The sequence below is a fragment of the Diabrotica undecimpunctata genome, chromosome 10, assembly GCF_040954645.1.
Source record: "Diabrotica undecimpunctata isolate CICGRU chromosome 10, icDiaUnde3, whole genome shotgun sequence".
NCBI lineage: Eukaryota > Metazoa > Arthropoda > Insecta > Coleoptera > Chrysomelidae > Diabrotica > Diabrotica undecimpunctata.
Genome location: NC_092812.1, coordinates 54,767,562 through 54,789,263, shown reverse-complemented (window position 1 = coordinate 54,789,263; position 21,702 = coordinate 54,767,562). Strand labels below are relative to the sequence as shown.

The 21,702-nt window shown below is 33.0% G+C and overlaps 1 protein-coding gene across 10 annotated transcripts in view; it reads right to left on the bottom strand.

The window, feature by feature from the left end:
• Window positions 1-21,702, bottom strand: part of LOC140452259 (DNA-binding protein Ewg-like) — a 75,165-nt gene that overhangs the window by 29,284 nt on the left and 24,179 nt on the right. For 7 of the 10 annotated variants that reach the window (XM_072546405.1, XM_072546408.1, XM_072546398.1 and 4 more), the window contains exons 3-5: window positions 13,973-14,097; window positions 10,800-11,225; window positions 8,486-8,788 (exon numbers count right to left, since the gene is read on the bottom strand). In XM_072546405.1, coding sequence (XP_072402506.1) covers window positions 8,486-8,788; window positions 10,800-11,225; window positions 13,973-14,097 — 854 coding nt within the window. The remainder of the gene's footprint in view (window positions 1-8,485; window positions 8,789-10,799; window positions 11,226-13,972; window positions 14,098-21,702) is intronic. The other 3 variants (XM_072546406.1, XM_072546404.1, XM_072546407.1) reach the window with 1 other exon arrangement.

The following is a 21,702-nucleotide window of genomic DNA, read 5'->3' as shown; positions in this document are numbered from 1 at the left end:
GTACTGAACTAGGGTGCAATAGGCCGATAACCTGTTCACCTTAAACTCAGCTATCACGAATGCTACGAACAATGAACTAACCGGACGGAAAAACGGACAACGACCAAAGCTACGGAATAAGGACTTAATGATGGATTTGCGACTGGGAACCTGGAATGTCCAAACCATGCTGCAGGCAGGCAAAATGCAAAGTATTGCACAGGAACTATTGAAGTACGAAGTAGACATAGCAGCCCTCCAAAAAATCAGATTTAAAGGGCATGGTTGCATAAATAAAAAGAATACAGTATGTACTATTGTGGAGCAGAAAGACAAGGAGACTTTGGAGTGGGTTTTATGGCAAATCATAAATGCCCCAGGTCAGTATTGGGTTTCACTCCCCAGTTAATGAAAGAATATGCAAAATACGTCTAAGGGGAAAATTTCATAATATTACAATTATTAATATCCTTGCCCCAACAGAAGCAGCAGATGAACTAGTAACCGATCAATTCTATGACCAACAACAAGTAGAATGTGAAAATGCACAGAAGAGAGGTGCAGTTATAGTCCTGGGTGATATGAACGCGAAGCTGGGAAAAGAGCCGATATATGCAAAATCCTGTGGTAAGCATAGTGTACATGATATTACCAGCAACAACGGTATAAAAGTGGCACAGTTGGCAATGGCAAACAAACTAAGAGTTGTTAGTACGTGTTTCCCTCATAAAAATATTCATAAAGGAACCTGGATGATACCTGGTACTAATAAATTTAATCAAATTGACCACATATTAATATCTAAGAGGTGGGCAACCTCCGTAACGGATGTTAGAACTTATAGAGCGCACATTGAAGAAGAATGGAATGTCATCCAAACGACAATTACAAATATGGCAAAGGAAACATTAGGTGCAACCTCAAGCAAAACAAACGAGGAATGTTTTGACCAAGATTGTCAACAAGTAATGCCAACGAGAGACTAGAAAATTTTACAAGGAAATCAAGCAATACACCCAAGGATACATGACAAGATCAACAGTTTGCAAGGACAAAAATGGGGCAATTATCAGCGAGAAAGAGGAAATAATGAAAAGGTGGAAGGAGCAGTTTCAAGAGCTGTTAAACCCAGAAAAAGAACAAAACGAAGATGAAGAAATAATTCACCACACAGCAGAACAACTAGTTGAGCAACCAACATTGGAAGAAATGATAAACGTCATAAAACATCTAAAAAATAACAAAGCAGCTGGCACAGATGAAATAACTGCAGAACTGATAAAGAATGGTGGACATGCGCTATGGAGGCGTATCCATAAACTAATCGACCGCATATGGACACTAGAAGCCATCCCAGAAGATTGGAAAGTAGGAATCATACTACCTATGTACAAAGGGGAACACAAACGACTCTGCAAAAATTATAGGGCATACCTAACAGTTTTAAATGTCGTCTACAAGATATCAGGAATTATATGGCTGCCTGGAATCGTTTTCGGAGGAGATGATTGGTGAATACCAATGTGGCTTCAGACCAAAGAGGTCAACTATAGACCAAATACATATGTTAAGAGGTATACATGAAAAATGTGTTGAATATAACATACCTATTTACAACTTGTATATCGATTTCAAACAGGCGTTTGATGGAGTAGATCGACAAAATATGTTAAAGCAACTATCTATGGTAGGGATACCCAATAAGTTGGTTAAACCTATACGAATGACTCTGGAGGGTTCCAAAGCTATGGTGAAAATAGATGGAGATATGACGCAGGCCTTTCGATATTGAAAATGGAGTTAGACAAGGTGATGCCTTATCAACAACACTTTTTAATCTAACTTTAGAAGCTGTTAGAAAACTGGATATAAACGGCTGTATTATTACAAGGTCTATATATAAATGAAAGCAAAACAAAATATATGGAGTGCACAAAATCGAATCAACATGAGAATCTGAAGGTAGACAACCATACCTACAAATATGCCTCCACTTTTCCCTATCTAGGCTCAATAATAAATGACAATAACAATATCAGTCAAGAAATACAAGCACGGATTCTTAGCGGTAATAAGCGTTTTTATGCATACAAAGACTTAATGAAAAGTAAGTTACTGAATCGTGAGTCTAAGCTTAGAATCTACAAAACAGTAATTAGACCAGTGGTCACATATGGATGTGAAACGTGGACCCTCTCATCCATTGATGAAAATCAACTGAGAATATTTGAGCACAAAATACTAAGGAAGATATTTGGACCAACCCAATGCAGCGATGGTTCGTGGAGAATTAAAATGAACCACGAGCTGGATGAACTAATGCAGAGCGCAGATATTGTTAGATTTGTAAAGTCACAAAGACTAAACTGGCTTGGTCACCTAGAAAGAATGCCAGATAATCGAGCTGTAAGAGTAGTCCAGAGATGGAAGCCCCAAGGAAACAGAACAAGAGGAAGGCCCCGTAAAAGATGGATAGACGACGTAGAGAGGGATCTTAAAACCATGAACATCAGGCAGTGGCGAAGGAAAGTATCCGACAGGGCAGAATGGAAGAACATTGTTAAGTAGGCCAAGACTCACCAAGGGTTGTAGCGCCATTAGAAGAAGAAGGAATGCCATATACATATAGTGAGTACAGGACTGAACCTAATACGCCCCTTGTGGTACTTTAGCTCTAGAACCTCATAGGCCTACCAGCAGATATATTATCAACAGCTAATAATAGCACTTTTCTTTAGTTGTATTATGGCTGATAACGGATAAAATTAATTGAACTAAAAAACGATGCGTCTCACTTGGGGAATGCCGATAAAAGTGAAACTTCTTAAAGAGCGTTACAACTATATATGGCTTAATGAAATTTTATGTCTGCGTATTACTGAATTGTTAATATTTTTTTATAACACCACACATTTAAGTTCTTTAAAATTGACACATTCTTAATTATTTTGTTTAATGATTTTAGTAACTTTAAATTTTTTTAAATATAATATAGAATTTATTAATCATTTTCAATTTGATTATCACGGTATTTCCTTATAATGGATTAAAAAAACATAATGTAGTACTCTGGGAGTTACCGACGAGTCATTTGATTCTAGTCATTCGATTGGAATGGGTTTTATATTTTTTTAATTTTATACAATTTTATACCGCAAGCTTAGTACTTTCGTCTCGATTTTTCGAGTCACGCTAAACATGAATTCGGGCCCGTCCAAAAATATCATATCGAGTGATAAGAAGTATTTACTTCAATAAATGACAAATCAGTATTTACTTCAATAAATGACAGATAACTATTGCGGGTACTGCATCTTGATGTGAGACTTCGTTGGAAAGCACATAAAAAACAAGAACTTGAAACAAAAAAGCCAGTCAGACTGTTTTTTATCTTCTAATCAGTAATTGTTTCCGAACATATACACTTACTAGAGGCAGCCTTCATTCTCTGAGCGTTGTATACCATATATCTCCACAATTTTTATTAAAAAATCCTTTATAAAAGGTATATTTCTTATAAAAATATTTTTTTTTTATTAACAATGCATTCATGTTAGTTTCCAATTAAGTTTTTCAATGGTAGTTATTGTATAAATTGTAATCGAATCAGTTGCTTGAATAATAGATACATTAGGTCGAATACACTGAACGAGTCTAAGAACTATTGTCTTTATCATTGTCAGACTTGGAAAACATCATCTAGGATATTTATTCCAGGTAGTATGGGCAAACTGGCTAGGAAAAATATTCTCATTCCGTATTTTTGTACAAGCTTGTACAAGATTATCGAAAAAAGCAATTTTTTTGTATGTTTAAAAACAGTTATAAATAAATAGGTTCCTGTGGAAAACTTTCGGCAACCCTTTATATAAAGCATATTGGCATCATCATCTATCGATTAAAAATAATTTTCAGCTTGTATATATATAGCTGTTGCAGAATTCGGCGAGGCGCGAAATTAACAATTAAAAACAATGGGTTACAATAAAGTTATCAATAAAAACTCTTTAGGATTTTGTAAAATTGCGATTTAGGTTTAATGTTACAATTGGAAAACTTAAAAATATTAACTTTTCCAACACTTTTCAAGCTTTTAAAAGGTAATTTTTGCGCTTTTTCGGATCTTAATTTGTTTATAACTCAATGCATTTTAGAGAAAAGCTACCTTTTTTCTCAGAATGAGCCAATTATCCTAAGAAAACCGGACAAAAAAATTAAATTTTACAATTTGTTTAAAAAAATTGTTTAAATAAGGCACTTTTTTTACAAGGAGACTATTTCCAGTAAGTTTGTGCAAAAATATGGAATAAGAATATTTTTCCTGGCTAGTACGCCCGTACTACTCGAACTAATTATTAAGTATTTAAAACATCTTTGAAGAAATCCGTTAGCTAAACTATATACTTTTGTGACGCTTTTATTCATGCTTCTGATATCTTCTGGTCATTGCTGTCAAGTATGAACTTGCTGTCATTTATATTAATTTTAAAATTTGGTTGTTTTACAGCTAATAATTTTTTTCTTTTAGTTATACTTCTGGCTGACAGTGGAGGATAAAAATGTGATTGAACAAATGATAGATCACTATTGAAGATACTGCAATGTACTTGGTTATGCATCTTGATGTGAGACTTCGTTGGAAAGTGTATAAACAGAAAAAACAGGAAGAATTTTAATTAAGATTCAGTAGAATCAAGTGTATAATATTGAAGGGGCTAAAGCCCTAACAGAGGGCTGAGTTTACGAACACTGAAGGAAAATGTTGAGAAAACACTAAAACAAATGTATGATCATATTAGTAAATTTTAATGCTCACTAGAAAAGAAGTAGGAAATTTGTTAACTAAATTGGCACCTGCATTAAATTTGGATATAAATAAATCTAGATAAGCACACAAATGAGCACAGTAATGATGAGATCGTCTCAAGAAAGAAATAAATGCTAAGATGCCGATGTGAATTCGACCCTTAAACTGGTTATAGCATGTAGGAAACGAAAATTGATAATTATAAACAAAAGAATGTGATAACTGTTCAAGGCAAGGAAATTAAAACATATGATGGAAGAAATTGAAAAAAGTAATTGATTATAATTCGAGGAATAAGGGAATGCAAGGAAAAAGGAAAAAATAAAACAAAATGAATTAGATCAGAAAGTGCAAGATGAAAGAAACAAGATAAAAAAATTGTTTGGCATAATAGCCAGAGGTTTACCCCTAAAAATACGCTTAGAAACGGAATATATAATGAATTTCACCTTTTTTATTCGATTCTATATATTTTTTCAGGTTCATATTATTTTTTTTTTATTTTTCCAAGGGGGCCGGAAATTTTTTTTAACAAATAACTTTTAATTAGAAAACAATTTCCCGAATCGCTTCGAGAAAAATGTTTTAGAAGTATCTCATCAAAGTAAATACTTTTTTTATTTTGGAAATTTTTAGCAAATTCTTCCTTTTTGAGTAATTTGCAATTTTTTGTTTAAAAAATGCTTTATTTAATTAGTAATTTTTGGGATTTTTTCTACAAAACTATTGAATGAATTACAATTCTATAAAAAGCTATAATAATCTTTAAACCTTCACGTATAAGTAAGAATAAGTGGTTTCTATCATGCTAAAAACATAGTTTTAAATTTAAACAAATTTCTAATTCAAAAATCACTAATTAAAGCATTTTTCAGCAAAAAATTGCAAATAACTCGAAAAGGAAGCATTTTCGAAAAATTACCAAGATAGAAAAAGTATTTATTTCGATGAGATACGCCTAAAAAAATTTTACTCTAAGCGATTTGGAAAGTTGTTTTTTTGTTGAAAGTTATTTGTATAAAAATTTTCGGCCACTTGGAAAAATTTTAAAAAAAGTTTAAACTTTAAAAAATATATAAAATCAAATAAAAAAGTTTGGTGCGGTAGAAAAAAAATAGTCGGTTTAAGCTGTGCTTACAGGGGTAAAACACTTGCCTGTAAAGGAAGTAATAAAATAAATGTCAGCAAATAAGCGATGGTGTAAAATAAAGTGCTGTGTTCATGAAAATGGTTTATTTATTATAATGGTTTAAGAATATTATGTAAAAGTATGAATGAATATGTAAAAGTTCAAGTAACTTTTTTTACAGAGAAATGAATATATTTGGTCATTATTTTTTTCAAATACTATACTGTTCGAATTAATTGGGATAAACATGTGAGTTATTATGTGATTACCCGTGATGTCCCGAATCGCGAACATCTGCCTAGAGGCAGTGTGAAGGATCGACATTGACTATAATTTACTCGATTAACTGGTTTTAGAGTATCAGTAGCCTTTCTGCGAGGCAGCCGTTGGTTATAATACGTGTTACTTTTGCTTGTTCAAAACATGGATATTATTCCTGCGACGCATACTAAAGTAACCGCTCTTAATGAACATACGTCTATGACTGTTGAGAGATATAGCTACAGTTGGTGTGGAACAATCAAGTGTTGCAAGAATTTTAAGATTCCGATAACAGATTGTAAAATACTCTTCCAAACAGATGTTTTGGGGGCTTTTCACAACAAATGGCACTCTAAAGCTTAGTTATGCATTCTGCCAAATATTACGCAAAAGGATTGTTCCATTTATGGAAACATTTAAACATGACTTGGCCTCTTTTATACGGGAAAATAAAGTAAGAGTGCTTAATTGGCCTGGTAATTCACCGGATTTAAATCCAATCGAGAACTTATGGCATATTCTCAAGAAAAGTTTAGCTAAGATAAAAATTGCACTACAAAAGAAAAAGTGATAACATGTGCTATAAAAGTATGGGACCACGATGATAAAGTCAAAAACATGTAAACTAATGGAGGAGAACATATTTCGTACTAATATACATAGTTTTTTAGAAAAAACTATTTTTTTATTTGTCCTAATTCGAACAGTATAGTATATTATATACATACTGCGATTGTGGCACTACCTGATAGACGAAACATGTCACGTCGTAGTGTGAACGAAGACAGACAGAGCAAAAAGACAGGCACACTTAAGCTTTTTGATACGTAATAGCTGTATAAAACAAATTTCAGAAATTTATAGATATGACAGAATGTCAGACTTCTCTGATGAATAATTCTGATTTCTCTCGCTAGTAGAAAGGTATTCTGAACACTTTCACCCACTTCAATTAATTTTTGGTGGAGACGCAGCTGACGTCACCAGCCTCTCCCCCAAAACGACAGACAGCGTGCCAAAGGTACACACAGAGTGCTAAAGACAGCGGACCACAGCTGCAGACAACATGTCACAACTGACATGACCCTGTCTGTAGCTGCGGCACGCTATCTTTAGGACTATGTGTGTACCTGTCACAGGCTGCCTATCATTTTAGGGGAGAGGCTAGTGACGCCAGCGTCGCCTCCATCAAAAATTGAAGTGTTCTGAAGTGTCTACCTGTCTACTTTCGCTAGAGTTTTGTTTTTGTGGAAATTTACATTAAAACTAAAATAAATTTTGCGGAAAAAATAAAATACTAAAATAACATGAGATTGCACATCGCCTGAATATGTTATATATACTTTACCCAACCTGCGAAGAAATGTTTGCTGAAAACAAACTGTACAAGACACCGTCAGAATATTGAAATATAGATTTTCAAAAATAATAATCAGTTGCTCCAATTTCTACAAAAAAAAACTACAATAGGTGTCTAACAATTTTTGTCTGAAATTTTATTTCAGGAAAAAAGGTTAAAGTATGATAATTTTAAACTATATAAAGTAAGCCTTTACTGGATACCATGTAATAAGAAACCCGTGAGAGGAAGATCACTATATAAATAATTTGAGAAATGCGAAAGAAACAACTGAGAAAATGTACATCAATAAAGATTGACACTAATATATATGGTAGTGTATAAAGAAAAATAAAATACTTGGTATCCTAAAATTATTATACCAATAATCTCTAGAAAATATTCAAAATAATTTAAATTTTTTTGCAAGAAATATGAAATTAAAATAAAATGAATTGTTGCTCAATATATGAATAAGGACAAATAGAATACATAGGTTAGAGACCAAATACTTAACTATGGTACTAAATTTATTCAAACTATTACTGGAATAAAATGAGTTAACGATGAATGAGATACAAACGATTTATATGAGCTTTGCGGACTATATAATTTTTATAAGTACATATAATTATCAAGCAGATTAATGGCTAATTGAGTTGAACGAAAAAACGTAATTGTAGAAGAGACCACAAATCATCTTGATTAGCAAAGAATTCATACCATCGAGATTATAGAAACAGTTCAATAAGTTCTGCAAAATGTTTATTTATAGGTTAAACTTTAAAATGTATTCTATTTCATATCTAAGAAAGTACTTTATGTAAATTGGTAGACACCTTTAAATATCGAACTAAAAAAAAAAGACATATCGAACTAAAAAAGAAAGACAAAACGAACCAAATTGAACCAAAGTTTAAACAACAACAAGGAAAATAGGACATTCAGTAATTTCAAAATATCTACACACATCGACGTCGGAACTATATCCGCTTGGATCTAGGCAAACCTGCGTCGATGAGCCTGAAAGGCCATCGGGTGAGGCTGCTATTATTTGGGGCGACCCGTTAGCTTGGATCTGTATCTTATGGGTGGGTACCATGCCCGATGAATGCATTTTTAATACGCCCACCGATGTACTGACATTTGCATTGGCGGTTGCCGCCTGGTTGGCTTTTTCATCTTCTTCTGTGAAGGCAGGAAGGAGGTCTTCTCTACCATGGAACTTGTAACAGTTTATAACAATCTGCCGGAGAGCGTGTGTCCAAGATATCTAAAATAAAATTAATTTTTAGCAAATATCAGAATATATTTATATTTGCTATAGATATATACATACATACAGATCCTACCAGATATAAACAAAATCTAAATTAGGTCCTTTGTGCAAACAATTTTTGATTAAGTACATATTATTATTTAAAATATAGTTTAAGAATATAATTCCTTACTGAATACAAAAAGTTGTTGATTGTCTTTTGCGTCAACGTGTTGGCATAAATGCTATAGTGGGATAAGATTGTAAAATCTGCACTCGCTCTGATTTTTATTTGGGGGTGAGCACTTGAAAGTACATATTTAGAAACCCCTTTTGCCAAATTTTCAGCTCAGTAGGTGGCGCCGAGGCAAAAATGTGCTTTTTTCAAAAAAAAAAAAAAAAAAAAAAAAAAAAAAAAAAAAAAAAAAAAAAAAAAAAAAAAAAAAAAAAAAAAAAATTCAGATTTCATCATCATCTTGGTGCTACAGCCCTTGGAGGGCCTCAACCTTCTCAAGCTTCCTACGCCATTCTGTTCTGTCCCTTGCTTGCATTTTCTAGTTGCCGACTCCGATCTTCTCGGCATCTTGTGTTACCCCGTCCATCCACCTCAGTTTTGGTCTACCCCGTCTTCTCATTCCCACGGGTTGCGCTGTTAGAATCTTTTTTATTATGTTCGATTCGGAGGCTCGGGCTACATGTCCTGCCCACTGCAGGCGGTTTCGCTTAATTATAGTAGTAATATCTTTACCACCAAACGTATGCTTGTAGATATTCATCAGTTCAAAGTTATATCTACGCCTCCCTATTCCGTTCTCACAGACCGCTCCGAATATCTTGCGTAGCACCTTTCTTTCAAAAATCGATAGAGCGGATTCATCTGTTTCAGTTAGCGTCCATACCTCTGATCCATATGTGAGAACGGGGACTATCAGTGTTCTATACAGCCTTATACGAGTTTTCTGAGACAGACGTTTGTTAGCCAAGTACTTTGATACACCATGATAACACCTGTTTGCAATTATTATTCTCCCTTTTATTTCCTCAGATGTGTTATTTTTGGGATTAACTGATGTCCCTAGATATATGAACTATTTGACTGCTTCGAAGTTTTGGTCATTGATGATTAAATCTGCGTCAACATTTCCAGCTCTTGTGTTTGTGTTAGTCGCCATGAATTTGGTTTTATTTTGATTTATATGTAATTAAATGTGAAGATTTGTTGGATCAAAATTGAGCTCAGGAAAAATATTTGAATTTTTGACAAAAAAATGTAGGTTATGTTGGTAATTTTTAGCAAACTTCTAAATCATTATTTTTTATGTATTTTGTTGCGTTCTTTTGAATGGAAGGGTTAGTTCTTTTATTTTTGCAAGGAAAATCGTCATAATTTGAAAAAAAAAAACCCATTTTTTGGTGTTTTTCCCATGGTTTTCGCACCTAAACTCAACTGTATGTCAATAAATGCCGATTTTATATCATATCTTTTTTTATTTTTAATAGCGCGATCCGGTTTGCCATTTTCAGACCAGAACATGCTAAAAATGCGACAAAAACTCTCTTTTTTTGATATTTTTTCCATGTTTGAAGCACTTTTATTTAAGTAGTGACTATCATTTATATATTTTCATGCCAAAAACACTAGTTTTTTTCAGATTTTTTGGATCAAAATTGAGCTCAGGAAAAATCTTTGAATTTGGTATGTATTTTAAAAAATTGTTAAGTTAAAATGAAACTGACCGGGTATATAGAAAGACAATATTGAATGACGACCAAAACCACACCAGAGAATCAGATACAGACCTCAAACCACATAGCTCGATGACATCGATCGAATTACTGGTCACGAATGGACGCAAAGAACAAATAGCAGAAACTAGTGAACACGCCTACAAGAGGATTAAATGCGATGGTAGATGTAATAGTACCGTCTTTGACAGTAAAATGTATTTTTGTTTGTGACGTTTGTGTGAAAAAGACCTGAAAAATAGACCCTAATATCCTCAAATATTAACAAAATATACATTACCTTTTGTTTTTCATCCTCGCTTCTAGCGTCCATTCTGACATTTGCCCAAGGTAACTCTTTCGGCCACCACGGTGGTCTCGTCGATTCTCTGCCCCAACCGGGTTTTCCCCTTCCCGTTGAGTATTTAAGCATTAAAGGAATAAATGCTCGCAACTGTGCTTGGGTCATTTTTTCCACTGGTGTTGGAATTCCATCAATTATGAGTGGAGGTAGTTCGAAAAGTGTAGGATCTTCTTGAATCGGTGGCGGCGCTTGAGTTGCAAGAGCAGTGTCCAGTTCGTCCATTATCATACCCCTAAGGTTCTTAATTACGTCTTCTAGAGGTTTGGCCCCGAAGACCTTATAACTAGTATTTGGTTTTCCAGGTGTAGCGACTAGTACTACGGCTTGTTGACCTACTCTAGTTGCAAATTCGTCAATTGTTTGCTGCAAATAATCATTCGAATCATATATAATATAATTGTTATGAATTCGTTATATTCTCTAACTATATATAATATTCAGAAAGTTTAATGTAAAAATTATTAGTAACTAAGCAACGATTTGACTGTTAGAATTGAAGATACATGCTGGAACAGGATGGATGATATGGAAACTGGATAAAGCAGAGGAGACAAGGAGAGGTCTGCCCAAAAATTAATAGAATAAGATGCGATAGATAGACTAAGAGATTAACACTTTAACTGCCAGGTAAATTCAGAGTAAATTTTGTACCGGGTCTTCTTAATTACTCTATTTGTGTTTGTTTTTAGTAAAACTCATAAAATCAATTTGTTTTTGGTTATTTTTTTTTAATTGCTGCGCCTTAAGGGCTTAAGCCGTTCTAAGATTCAACGAGTGCTTCAACGCCTTCAGGAGACGGATTTGCTAACCAGACGACCTGGCTCTGGACGAAGAAGAACGACCACGGCACGAGATGACTTCGTTCTTCTGGACTATCTTTTCGGGTAATGGCCACAGGACCGCCACTTCGCCGGGTACATCGAGTTGCACGAATAGCTTTTGCTCGACAATACGCGATTCGAGCAAAGTGTTATTCTCAGATGAATCCTGTTTCTGCCGTACTGGATCCGATGGACGTGTAAGAGTTTGGAGGAGAACCGGTAAACGATTTTGCTCTAAGAATGCCATTTGGTGGAGACTCGGTCATGGCTTGGGGAGGTGTATCTTCCGACTTCCGCACAGAATTACCCTTCATCGAAAATGGCTCCTTAACTGCACGAAGGTACATTACGGAGATTCTGGAAGAACATGTTATGCCCACCATGGCAGAACTTGGAGAAGACGCCGTTTTTATGCAGGACAACGCGCGACCGCAGGTTGCCAGGATCAGTATGCAATACTTGGACGAGATACTAGATCTCCGGACCTGAATCCCATCGAACATCTCTGGAACGATTTGAAAAAACGTATTCAAACCCATACACCTCCTCCTAACAACGCACAGGAGCTAAAGGATCTGTTAGTGAGAGAGTGGAATAACATACCACACCATGTAATCCGGAGAAAAATTGAGCGTATATGTTTTACCCCTTTCTGTATTTTCCATTTTTTTTAGTATGTCTGTTTTATCAACAATTTGGTTTGTTTTCTGCTTTTTCAATAAAAACAATAAAAAACCGTTTTTTTTTTCTTTCAAAACAAAAATTGATGACAAATAAAAAATACATTAGCCTAGAAAAACGTTTTTATTGCACCAGAGGCAAAAATATTCAAGAAACTTGAGATTTTCAAGGTGACCCGGATTTTATGATCGCGATTGTAGATAGAGTAAGCATTACACCAATGGGGGAAGAATCAGACAGTTCTTTAACTCAAGATGATGATTTTTTGGCAGATACTGTTGCCATCATTAGTTGATTACTGGCGCAAAATTTCATTATATAAAAGTGATATTGCTAAATACATGCTCAGAAATCGATTCGTATTGCGGTAAAGAAAAACTTTATTACCGGTTGCTGAAAGGGTAGTTATTGAAACGATCGAACCCTTATTGGGTCAGGATAGGACTGTTGTTACGGACAACTAGTATACATCAGTTATACATCATAAGAACATTGAGAAAAAAACCGAAAAAATCTTCCCAATGATGTTGTAGAAGCCAAACTCAAGAAAGGTGAGATCATTGCCAAACAAAACAGAAATAATATTGTAGTTATGAAGTGGCATGACAAGAGAGACGTACTTTTTCTGTCTACAAAATATAGAGACGGTATGATAGAGGTAACGCATAGGGAAGTTCCTAAAAGAAAACCTGCAGCCATTGTCTCAAAAGCATTTGTGGACATGCCAGATCAAAAGACAGTTTACTCAAACTGTTTACGAAAGTCTGTCAAATGGTACAGAAAAGTGGCATTTGAGATAATTAATGGTACTTCACTGGTGAATGTTCTAATTAATTTCAATACAATAGGTTACCGTAGCGTAGAAATTGGTACAACGCATATACTGGAGCATTGTAAGATAGATACACATAATGCGTGCTATTAAGGCACATATATACTTTCACCCATCCTTACAAACTAAAAAGGGTTGTTTTTTAAGTTGAAATTCACAACATTTTAATTAAAAAAATATTGTATTCACAGTTTCAATGAAACAAAATACTACAACTATTCGAATTTCGTCGCAAGGGGTGGTTTTTATAAGGGTAGATTATGTGATACAAAAATTAAAATAGTAAAGAAATCTAAATTTATTGTCACTGTATAATTAAAATTTGCAAATTGTTTGAATTTACAATTATATGATTTTTTTCTAGTAGGGGTCATTTTCATCCCTAAAAAATAAAAAGCAACCAACGGCACAAGTCCAAAAGTGAAGTAGAGGGTAAGTAGAACCTAAATCCAAATTTTCGCGCAATTCGGTGGTGACATGGAAAATTACAGGGTATCGCCGTATTCCACGTTCATTTACTGGCCTAATGTTTATATTCGAAGTCCTTATTCGTTAGCTACGTCATCTTCGTTTTCCGATGCTGGATTTTAGAATTTTTTGCAGTAGGTCTTTTTTAAATGCGTGGAGGAACAGACCCCACGACCCAAATCTGTTTAATTTGTGTTTTGAGAAAGATTTCCGAAGTGAAAATCAAAAAGTCAAAATAAATTTATTTTAAACTAAAATTGTAGTCAATTCTCAGTATACCTATATACATCTACATATTAAAAACTTACTCGTAATTTCCTTAGCAGTCTATTTTGTTGCCGCTTTCGGATCGATGGATTGGTCTCGAAAGAATGTGGCCTCTTTCTTTTTTTCGATGAAACAATGGCAGCTGCTGCTGCTACCCCTACTGGCCCTGGAAAATGTTTGAAATGAAAAATAAATAAACAAATGAAGAAAGTACAAGGTATAAATAACAGTACGTTCTGGATTTTCGAAATTATACCATTTACATTCGACCGTTCGCGTAAAAGTAAATAACCAGTGACAGTACTAGCAAATTAAGTACAAGTTTTCTTAAATACTGGTAAATACAGAATTGCGTACTCTTTTACAGAGTTAAGACAGTGATCTAAGTGTATAGCTGAGAATACCATAGAGATCACGTCTAACTGCATTTAAAGATAAGCCATATTTTTGTACGGCCCTCTGTAAAAAGTGTAATTTATTCAACACCAATTCTCAATCTGGAAAAACTCAGAAATTAGATCAGAAAACACAAGAAAATTAAACATTACACAATTAAAACATTAGATAGAGCAGGCAAACTAGCAAATGCTGAAAACGAGATGAGACGAAAGAAGTGGGACATACTTGGTATGTGCGAGGTGAGATGGAAAGGAGAAGGATATGTAGATACAGTAAATGGCAACCGTTTCTATTATGCAGGCAAAGATGATGATGCCCAGTCAGGTGTAGGAGTGTTGGTAACGGCATCCATGAAACAACATACGAAAAGTTTCCTACCAATCAGCGACAGAATAATGATTATCAAATTAAATGGACAACCATTCGACATCAATATAATACAAATATACGCACCGACAGCAGACAGCCCAGACGAAGATCTTGAGATTTTCTATTCCGATATTGAAAAGATCAAAAACACATAAAATCAGACGACATCAACATATTTATGGGAGATTGGAATGCCAAAGTAGGAACAGAAAAACTCGAATCGATCATCGGCCCATATGGTTTAGGAACCGGGAACGAACGAGGCACACGCTTTGTTGAATTTTGCCAAGAGAACAACCTGGTGGTTCTTAACACATGGTTTAAATTACCTAAAAGACGTCTATATACGTGGAGGTCTCCTCAAGATTGCGAAGGAAATATTGTGAGGAACCAAATCGACTACATTACAATTAACAAAAGGTTCCGTAATGGTATTCTAAAAATGTAAACACGTAACCAAGCTGTGACATAAATTCAGACCACAATTCTGTAGTCGCAACTATCCGATTAAAACTTAAATGTAGACAAGGCTAAACCCAGTCAGAGAATAGCATGGAGTAGTGCTGACCGAGGACGGCAACAGAAGTATGAAGACATGGTAGACACGCAGTTAGATTCGAAGACAATAGCTCCCACTATGGAGAAGACAATAAAAGAAAACATTGAAGACATGTGGGGGAAAATTAAAAATAGTGTCTTGGAGGCAGCAGACCAAAGTATACAGAAAGAAAACCGTAAACATAGAAAACCATGGATGACAAACGAAATATTACAAATTATGGAGAGGAGACGGATGGTAAAAAAACAAAACCTAACAAGATACAAAGAACTCAACAGGGAAATTGAGAAAAAAATAAATGTAGCTAAGGAAGAGTGGATGAAAGAAAAATGTAAAGTGGTAGAAGATTTGCAAATGAAGCAAAAAGATAGAGAACTACACAGAAAGGTTAAAGAAGTAGCTTGAATATGGAAAGCTCAACACTTATCGATTGTAACAAACAAGAAAAACCAAATGGAATTAAATCCTGAAAAACAGAAAGAAATATAGGAGCAATATCTTAAAGATTTGTTTGGTGATCAGAGAACAGAAGAGCCCCCACAAATAGATACATAATACCGCATGACTGGTTGACATCCACATATATAGCTCTAACTAAAAAACAAAAAGCAAGGAAATGTGAAGACCATCGAACTGTATCCCTAATGAGTCATGCCCCTAAGATTTTTATGCGAATAATTTATAACCGAATTCACAATAAGTGAAGAATACCTGAGTCGTTCTCAATATGGTTTTAGAAAGGGTACAGGCAGTAGAGAAGCAATTATGGGATTGACACCGATAGCAGAAAGGTATCTTGAGGTTCAAAAAGGGCTGTATGTGTGCTTTGTCGATTATAGAAAGGCCTTCGACCGCATCAAACACGGAAAATTGATTGAGGTGCTAAAAGAAGTAGGGTTGGACGGACACGACATAGCTATCATAAGTAATACATACTGGAACCACACAGGATGCGTTCGAACAGAGAACGGAAACACCAAGTACATCAACATAGAACGAGGAGTGCGTCAAGGGTGGTCAATAAGCTGGACCAGCAGAACTACGAATGAAGAAGTACTGAGAGCAATGAACACACGCCCTCATCTGGTCAATACTATCAAAATCAGAAAGACACAATTAAAAAGACATATCTAGGACACATAATGCGCCATAGGAAATTTGAGCAGCTCCAGGTAATATTAGAAGGCAAGATTGAAGGTAAAAGGAGCATAGGACGAAAGAAAAAATCTTGGCTACGAAACATCAGAGATTGGACCCACACTAGAGAAAATGAATTAATTCATCAAGCAAATATTGGAGACTTAAAAACAAGAATTCGTAAAGAAATAAACAATATTTCTCAAACATTACTTTCAAGTTATTTATTATAATTTATTTATAATTTATTAATATTATAAATCAATAAAAATTAAGCAATTAAATTTTCAAAGCGCATATCTTTCAAATTATATCCGTTAGACCCCCAGTATTACACTTTTTGGAATCAGTCATTTTTATCGATCTAAAAATGTCCTAAAATACAGGGTGTTACATTTAAAAGAAGAGCCGACGACCGTATCACTGTATGAATAGACAATAGTCGCTTTGTTTATTTCTTTGTATACATTGAGTACCTACTGTTTTTATTTCGCTAAATTTGTCACAACTTTTCTTTATCTATTGCTTGATAAAAATGTCTCTTTGTAAGGCAAGGTACCTATTTATTTGCACCCTGCATTTCTGCAATTGTAGTAATAAAACAATAAACAATACATAATTAAGAAATGAGATAATGAAAAAATGGTCCAAACTATCTCTATAAGGTTTTTGATTTAATTATTTCAAACGTGTATTACAAAAAATTAATAAGCTCTTTTTGAACAAACATGGAAAACCATTTTTAAAAATGAAACTAAGGTGTAAATAAGGCGAATGATTAGCACATTCAAATTAAACGTAACTAATCGTAAACAATTCTAGTAAACCAATATTTAATATACCATGTATTAACCATATCAACTATACGAACTATACAGACAACCAAATATCATAAAATCAACATATTGGGATGGGTGGGGCATGCCTCAAGGATGAAGGATGAGGGTCAGTTCTGAAAATCCATGTTTGAAAAACCTGTGGGACAAAGAAAACGCGAAATACCAAAAAACACTTCCTGGGCGATGTGGAAACAGATCTACAGGTACTGGTAATAAGGACATGAAAAAAAACTGGGTCTGAATATGAAACAATGGAATGACTTTTAAGAGAAGCGAAAATGTATCAGAAACTCTACAAGTTGTAAAGAAGTAGCAAGAATAAGAATAATTTTTCTGCGATGCACCCAAACAACTCCTTCCGGGTACCTCGCTTGAAAAACGGCTTTAGCGGATAGACAGGAGAAGGATGTGGGTATAAAATAAAATTGGTGACTAACTTAAGAGACGTAAGAGGAATGAAATTAAAAATGATTATTTAAAAACTTATCGAAAGCCTTTGAATTGCTTATAAGCACAAAATCTGCAACGTTTGAAACAATAAAATCTCAGATAAATGAAGCACTACTATCAGCAGCTCTGGTATTTCCATTGATATGGTATGTGCTGTTGATAGCAGAATTAATTAAAAAAATAAATTAAGGCATAAATATCTCAGCATAATATCAGATGTCATTTTCGGCTGAAACGAAATTTAGCAGAACGAATCTTAGAAATAAAAGCCGCAATAAAATTAAATTTATACTAACCTATTTTCATGTCCAATAAGGAAATTAAAGTAGGACTGTATAATACAACTATTCTAACTTTGAAACTGCAAATAAACATTATTTCAGAAGGGAATCGCAATAACCAGGTGTTTTGACGAGATTTTCCGTTAATATATACGTATAGTAAGAAAACGTATACGTATTCTGAAGAAATATCGGCGTTGTCTTTAATTATTAACATAGTGCGAAAAATGCGATTTTTTCAAATTTTCGCTTACAATTAAAAAGGTATATATAAACATGATAAACATTTTATTTATTAAAGGATAGAAAACCTTTAAAAAAAATTAAAAAAAAGAAACAAATATTTACTCGTTCTTGTTTTATATAAATTAAAAATTGCAGAATTCATAACAAAATAAAAAAGCTTTCTCTCTTTATATTTGAAGCATACAACATAATATCATTGTTTAAATAGGACTAGTTAGCCAACGCAATGTATAAATTTGTTTGATTCTAATTGAGACAGTCACTAGATGTCACCACTCTTTCTGTCTCAATAGATTTTAATATACCATTGTTTGTTTGATATACATTATACTAGATGGTGCTATGTGAAAAAGTTAAGGACTAAACTAAACGTCCATTTTTGATCCACTGAATTAAATTCACCAGCGTTGCAATATTTCACTGACATAGTAGCAACAGGTTTACTTGTTAAACTAAAAATGTTACAAAAAACAGACCTTGAATCACTTAAGATATTCATTTAAAATAGAGTTATTACTATCAACTAGTAAATATCGTGTCAACTAAATTTGTACATAAACGTACTGTGGTTTCTAAGTCTTCCTATATCTAAATAAGTTTAAAGAATTTAAATATTTTATTTTATTTGGAAGTGTATTACAAAAATTTGGTCCGAGGTAAGTAAAACATTTTAATTATATGTGTTTAAAACATAAAAAAACATTGTATGAGAAAACAAATTAGGTATTTAGAAATAAATTTTACCGGATACTACATACATTCGATAATATTTGAAAAAAGTGATTTTAAATTAAAATAATGTTACTTCCATAATAAATAAATGGTTTTTTACAGATGGCCGGAAATATTTGTTGTTATTACAAATGTGGTTTATCACCATACAATATTCATGGATTAAGAATGTTCAGATTTCCGACAAAAATCCTTCGGCTTGTCAAAGATGGATATTACACTCTGGTAAGTAAATAGAAACTTTTTTTATATTCTTTTATTTTTCACCGTTTCCGTTACGTAATTAACTTGAAAAAATGTTTAATTTTTTTTTTCATTCATCATTTTTTATTATCGCCAGGGTGCACGCGTCATATTCGAGATGCATTAATTTGAATTTTACGTTTTCGTTGGTATTATAATTATGATATAATAAACTTCGGAAAAACAAATTAGTGAATAAACAAGTTAATAAACATAAACAAAGTATTAGATATTGTAATATGTATTTGTTTAGCTATTTTTAGTTATTGTATTGAAAAGTAGAAATAAGTTCATCTTTATCGGAGAACTAATTTATACAAAGGTCCATCTGGGAAAAAATTATTGGTTTCACGTAAAAATTTTATACAGATATTTGAAGGTTCTAAAAGATATATGAGGGTTAGTTAATAATAAATCTGTGAAGACATACAGGTGATTTTGGCTATAAATGTTTTTTATCCAGTTAGAGAAAAATAGTTAAAATAAAAATTGTAGATTCAAAAAGTTCTTCCATTTGTGAGTTTCTAAATTAAAATATATAAAGAATTCATCAAAATAGTTGCAAGAAACCCTTGATTTTGCAGAAATTTATAAATTTTAATAACTTTGTTTTTGCATAATGGTATGTAATGTAACTAATAAAAATAGTGAGGATTTGTTTATCGTAGAAAGCGATTATGTAAACAACTTTTTGTTGACCTATCCCAGTTTAAAAAAAAAATATGTTTTACGTGCCACAGAAGCCAAGATATTGCAAATTTTGCAATCGCGCTTCATTTTGAAAAAGTTCAAATCTAAAAAAAAAACCGAGCTCAAATGGTTCTCCATTCTACTTTTCCGAAGCGGTATTTTACGAATACCATCATTTTAACGGGTTATAAATTTTTACTTCTTTACCGCATATGCCATATGTAAGTTGGAACGCACAATTCAGATCTTCATTTAGGGTCCCTTCAATTTTCAGCTCTTACTGTTAATAGACAATGGAAGTATGATTTTAATAATAAAATGCTTTGGTTTTAAATATAAAATGCTCTCTTGCCTAGTAATGGTCATAAAAGATTCTGTTTTTTTTAGAAAGTGTGTTTTTCACCAGTTTTTCATAAGCCTCTAAATAAGTTTGTGGCATAAACGATATCAACGTTATTATAAATGTTTATAAACAGATTAAATAACCTATAAACTATTTGCTCTGATTGATATTTAGCTCACTTTAATAACTTATTAATTTCCATAATTTCAAGGAGCTATGTTACATGTCCTTGCCCAAAACAGAGTTATTATAATTTATAAACAACTGCAAAAATAAGGTTTTTTTTGCAACTATTGCGGTTAATAGTTTCATGTATTTTAATTTGGATACTCTCGAAAATTACATAACTTTTTATGATCTAAAACTCTAAAAAAGCTGAAAAAATCTTAAACAGGTATTTAAAGTCTCTAAAAGGTATATGAGGGGTAGCTGATGACAATTATGTGAAGACTTCAGCTAATTTTGCTTTGCTTTTTTATTAAACAATCGTAAAAAGTGAAAAAAGTTTATGAGCATAAAACGTTTCTTATTCATGTTAGAGATATATGGTTAAAATAAAAGTTATAGATCATAAAATGTTCTCTAATATTGATATTTTTATAATTAAAATACATAAAGAATTGACCGAGATAATTTAAAAACCCTTATTTTTAACGTAAAATTTATAAATGTTAATATAAATATAAATAATATAAATATAAATAACTTTCTTTTCTGCATAACGATATGTAATAACTATTTAAAATTATGGCAGTTAATGAGTTTTTAAAGTGTGCTAAATATCATGCAGAACGACCATACAGTTTATGAGTTATTCAATTTGTTTATCCAGGAGACCGATTATTTAAACAACTGTACTTGTCCAAACAGTCACTCTAGGGTTATTTTGTAAATTGATATCGATTTTTATGGCTTCGTTTTAAATTATTAAAAAAAAACATCAAGATTATATTAAATTTGTTTTTAAAAATCAGTTTGAAGAATAACAAATTTTTAGCATATAAAAATTTCTAATAACTTTGACTTTTTTATGTCATACACTTGTATGTAGGCTCAATATAAAGCTAATAAAAAAAGACATTTAAAAAAAAACCAAAACCTTCTATGGCCCAGAGGAAATCAAATAGCATTTTTTTCTTATTTAAGAAATTGCCAATATTTTCATTGTTTATTAACATTAAGAGCTGAAAATTGAACACATTGTAAAAGAATATCTAAATTTTATAATTCGATTTATATATGGTATACACAGTGAAGAAGTAAATTAGTTTTGAAACATTAAAATAATGGTACTCGTAAAATATCGCCACAGAAAAATGCAAGGGAGATCTGTCCGCTGCAATTTCTCAGCTTGTTTCTTGTTATTGGTTATGGAAATTTCTGCTTTTTTTTAATTGTGCTTTTACACCAGCTTTTCATTGAGCCTACGTACAGCCGTATGACATGAAAAATATCAAAAGTAGTATAAATGTTTAGAAGCTAA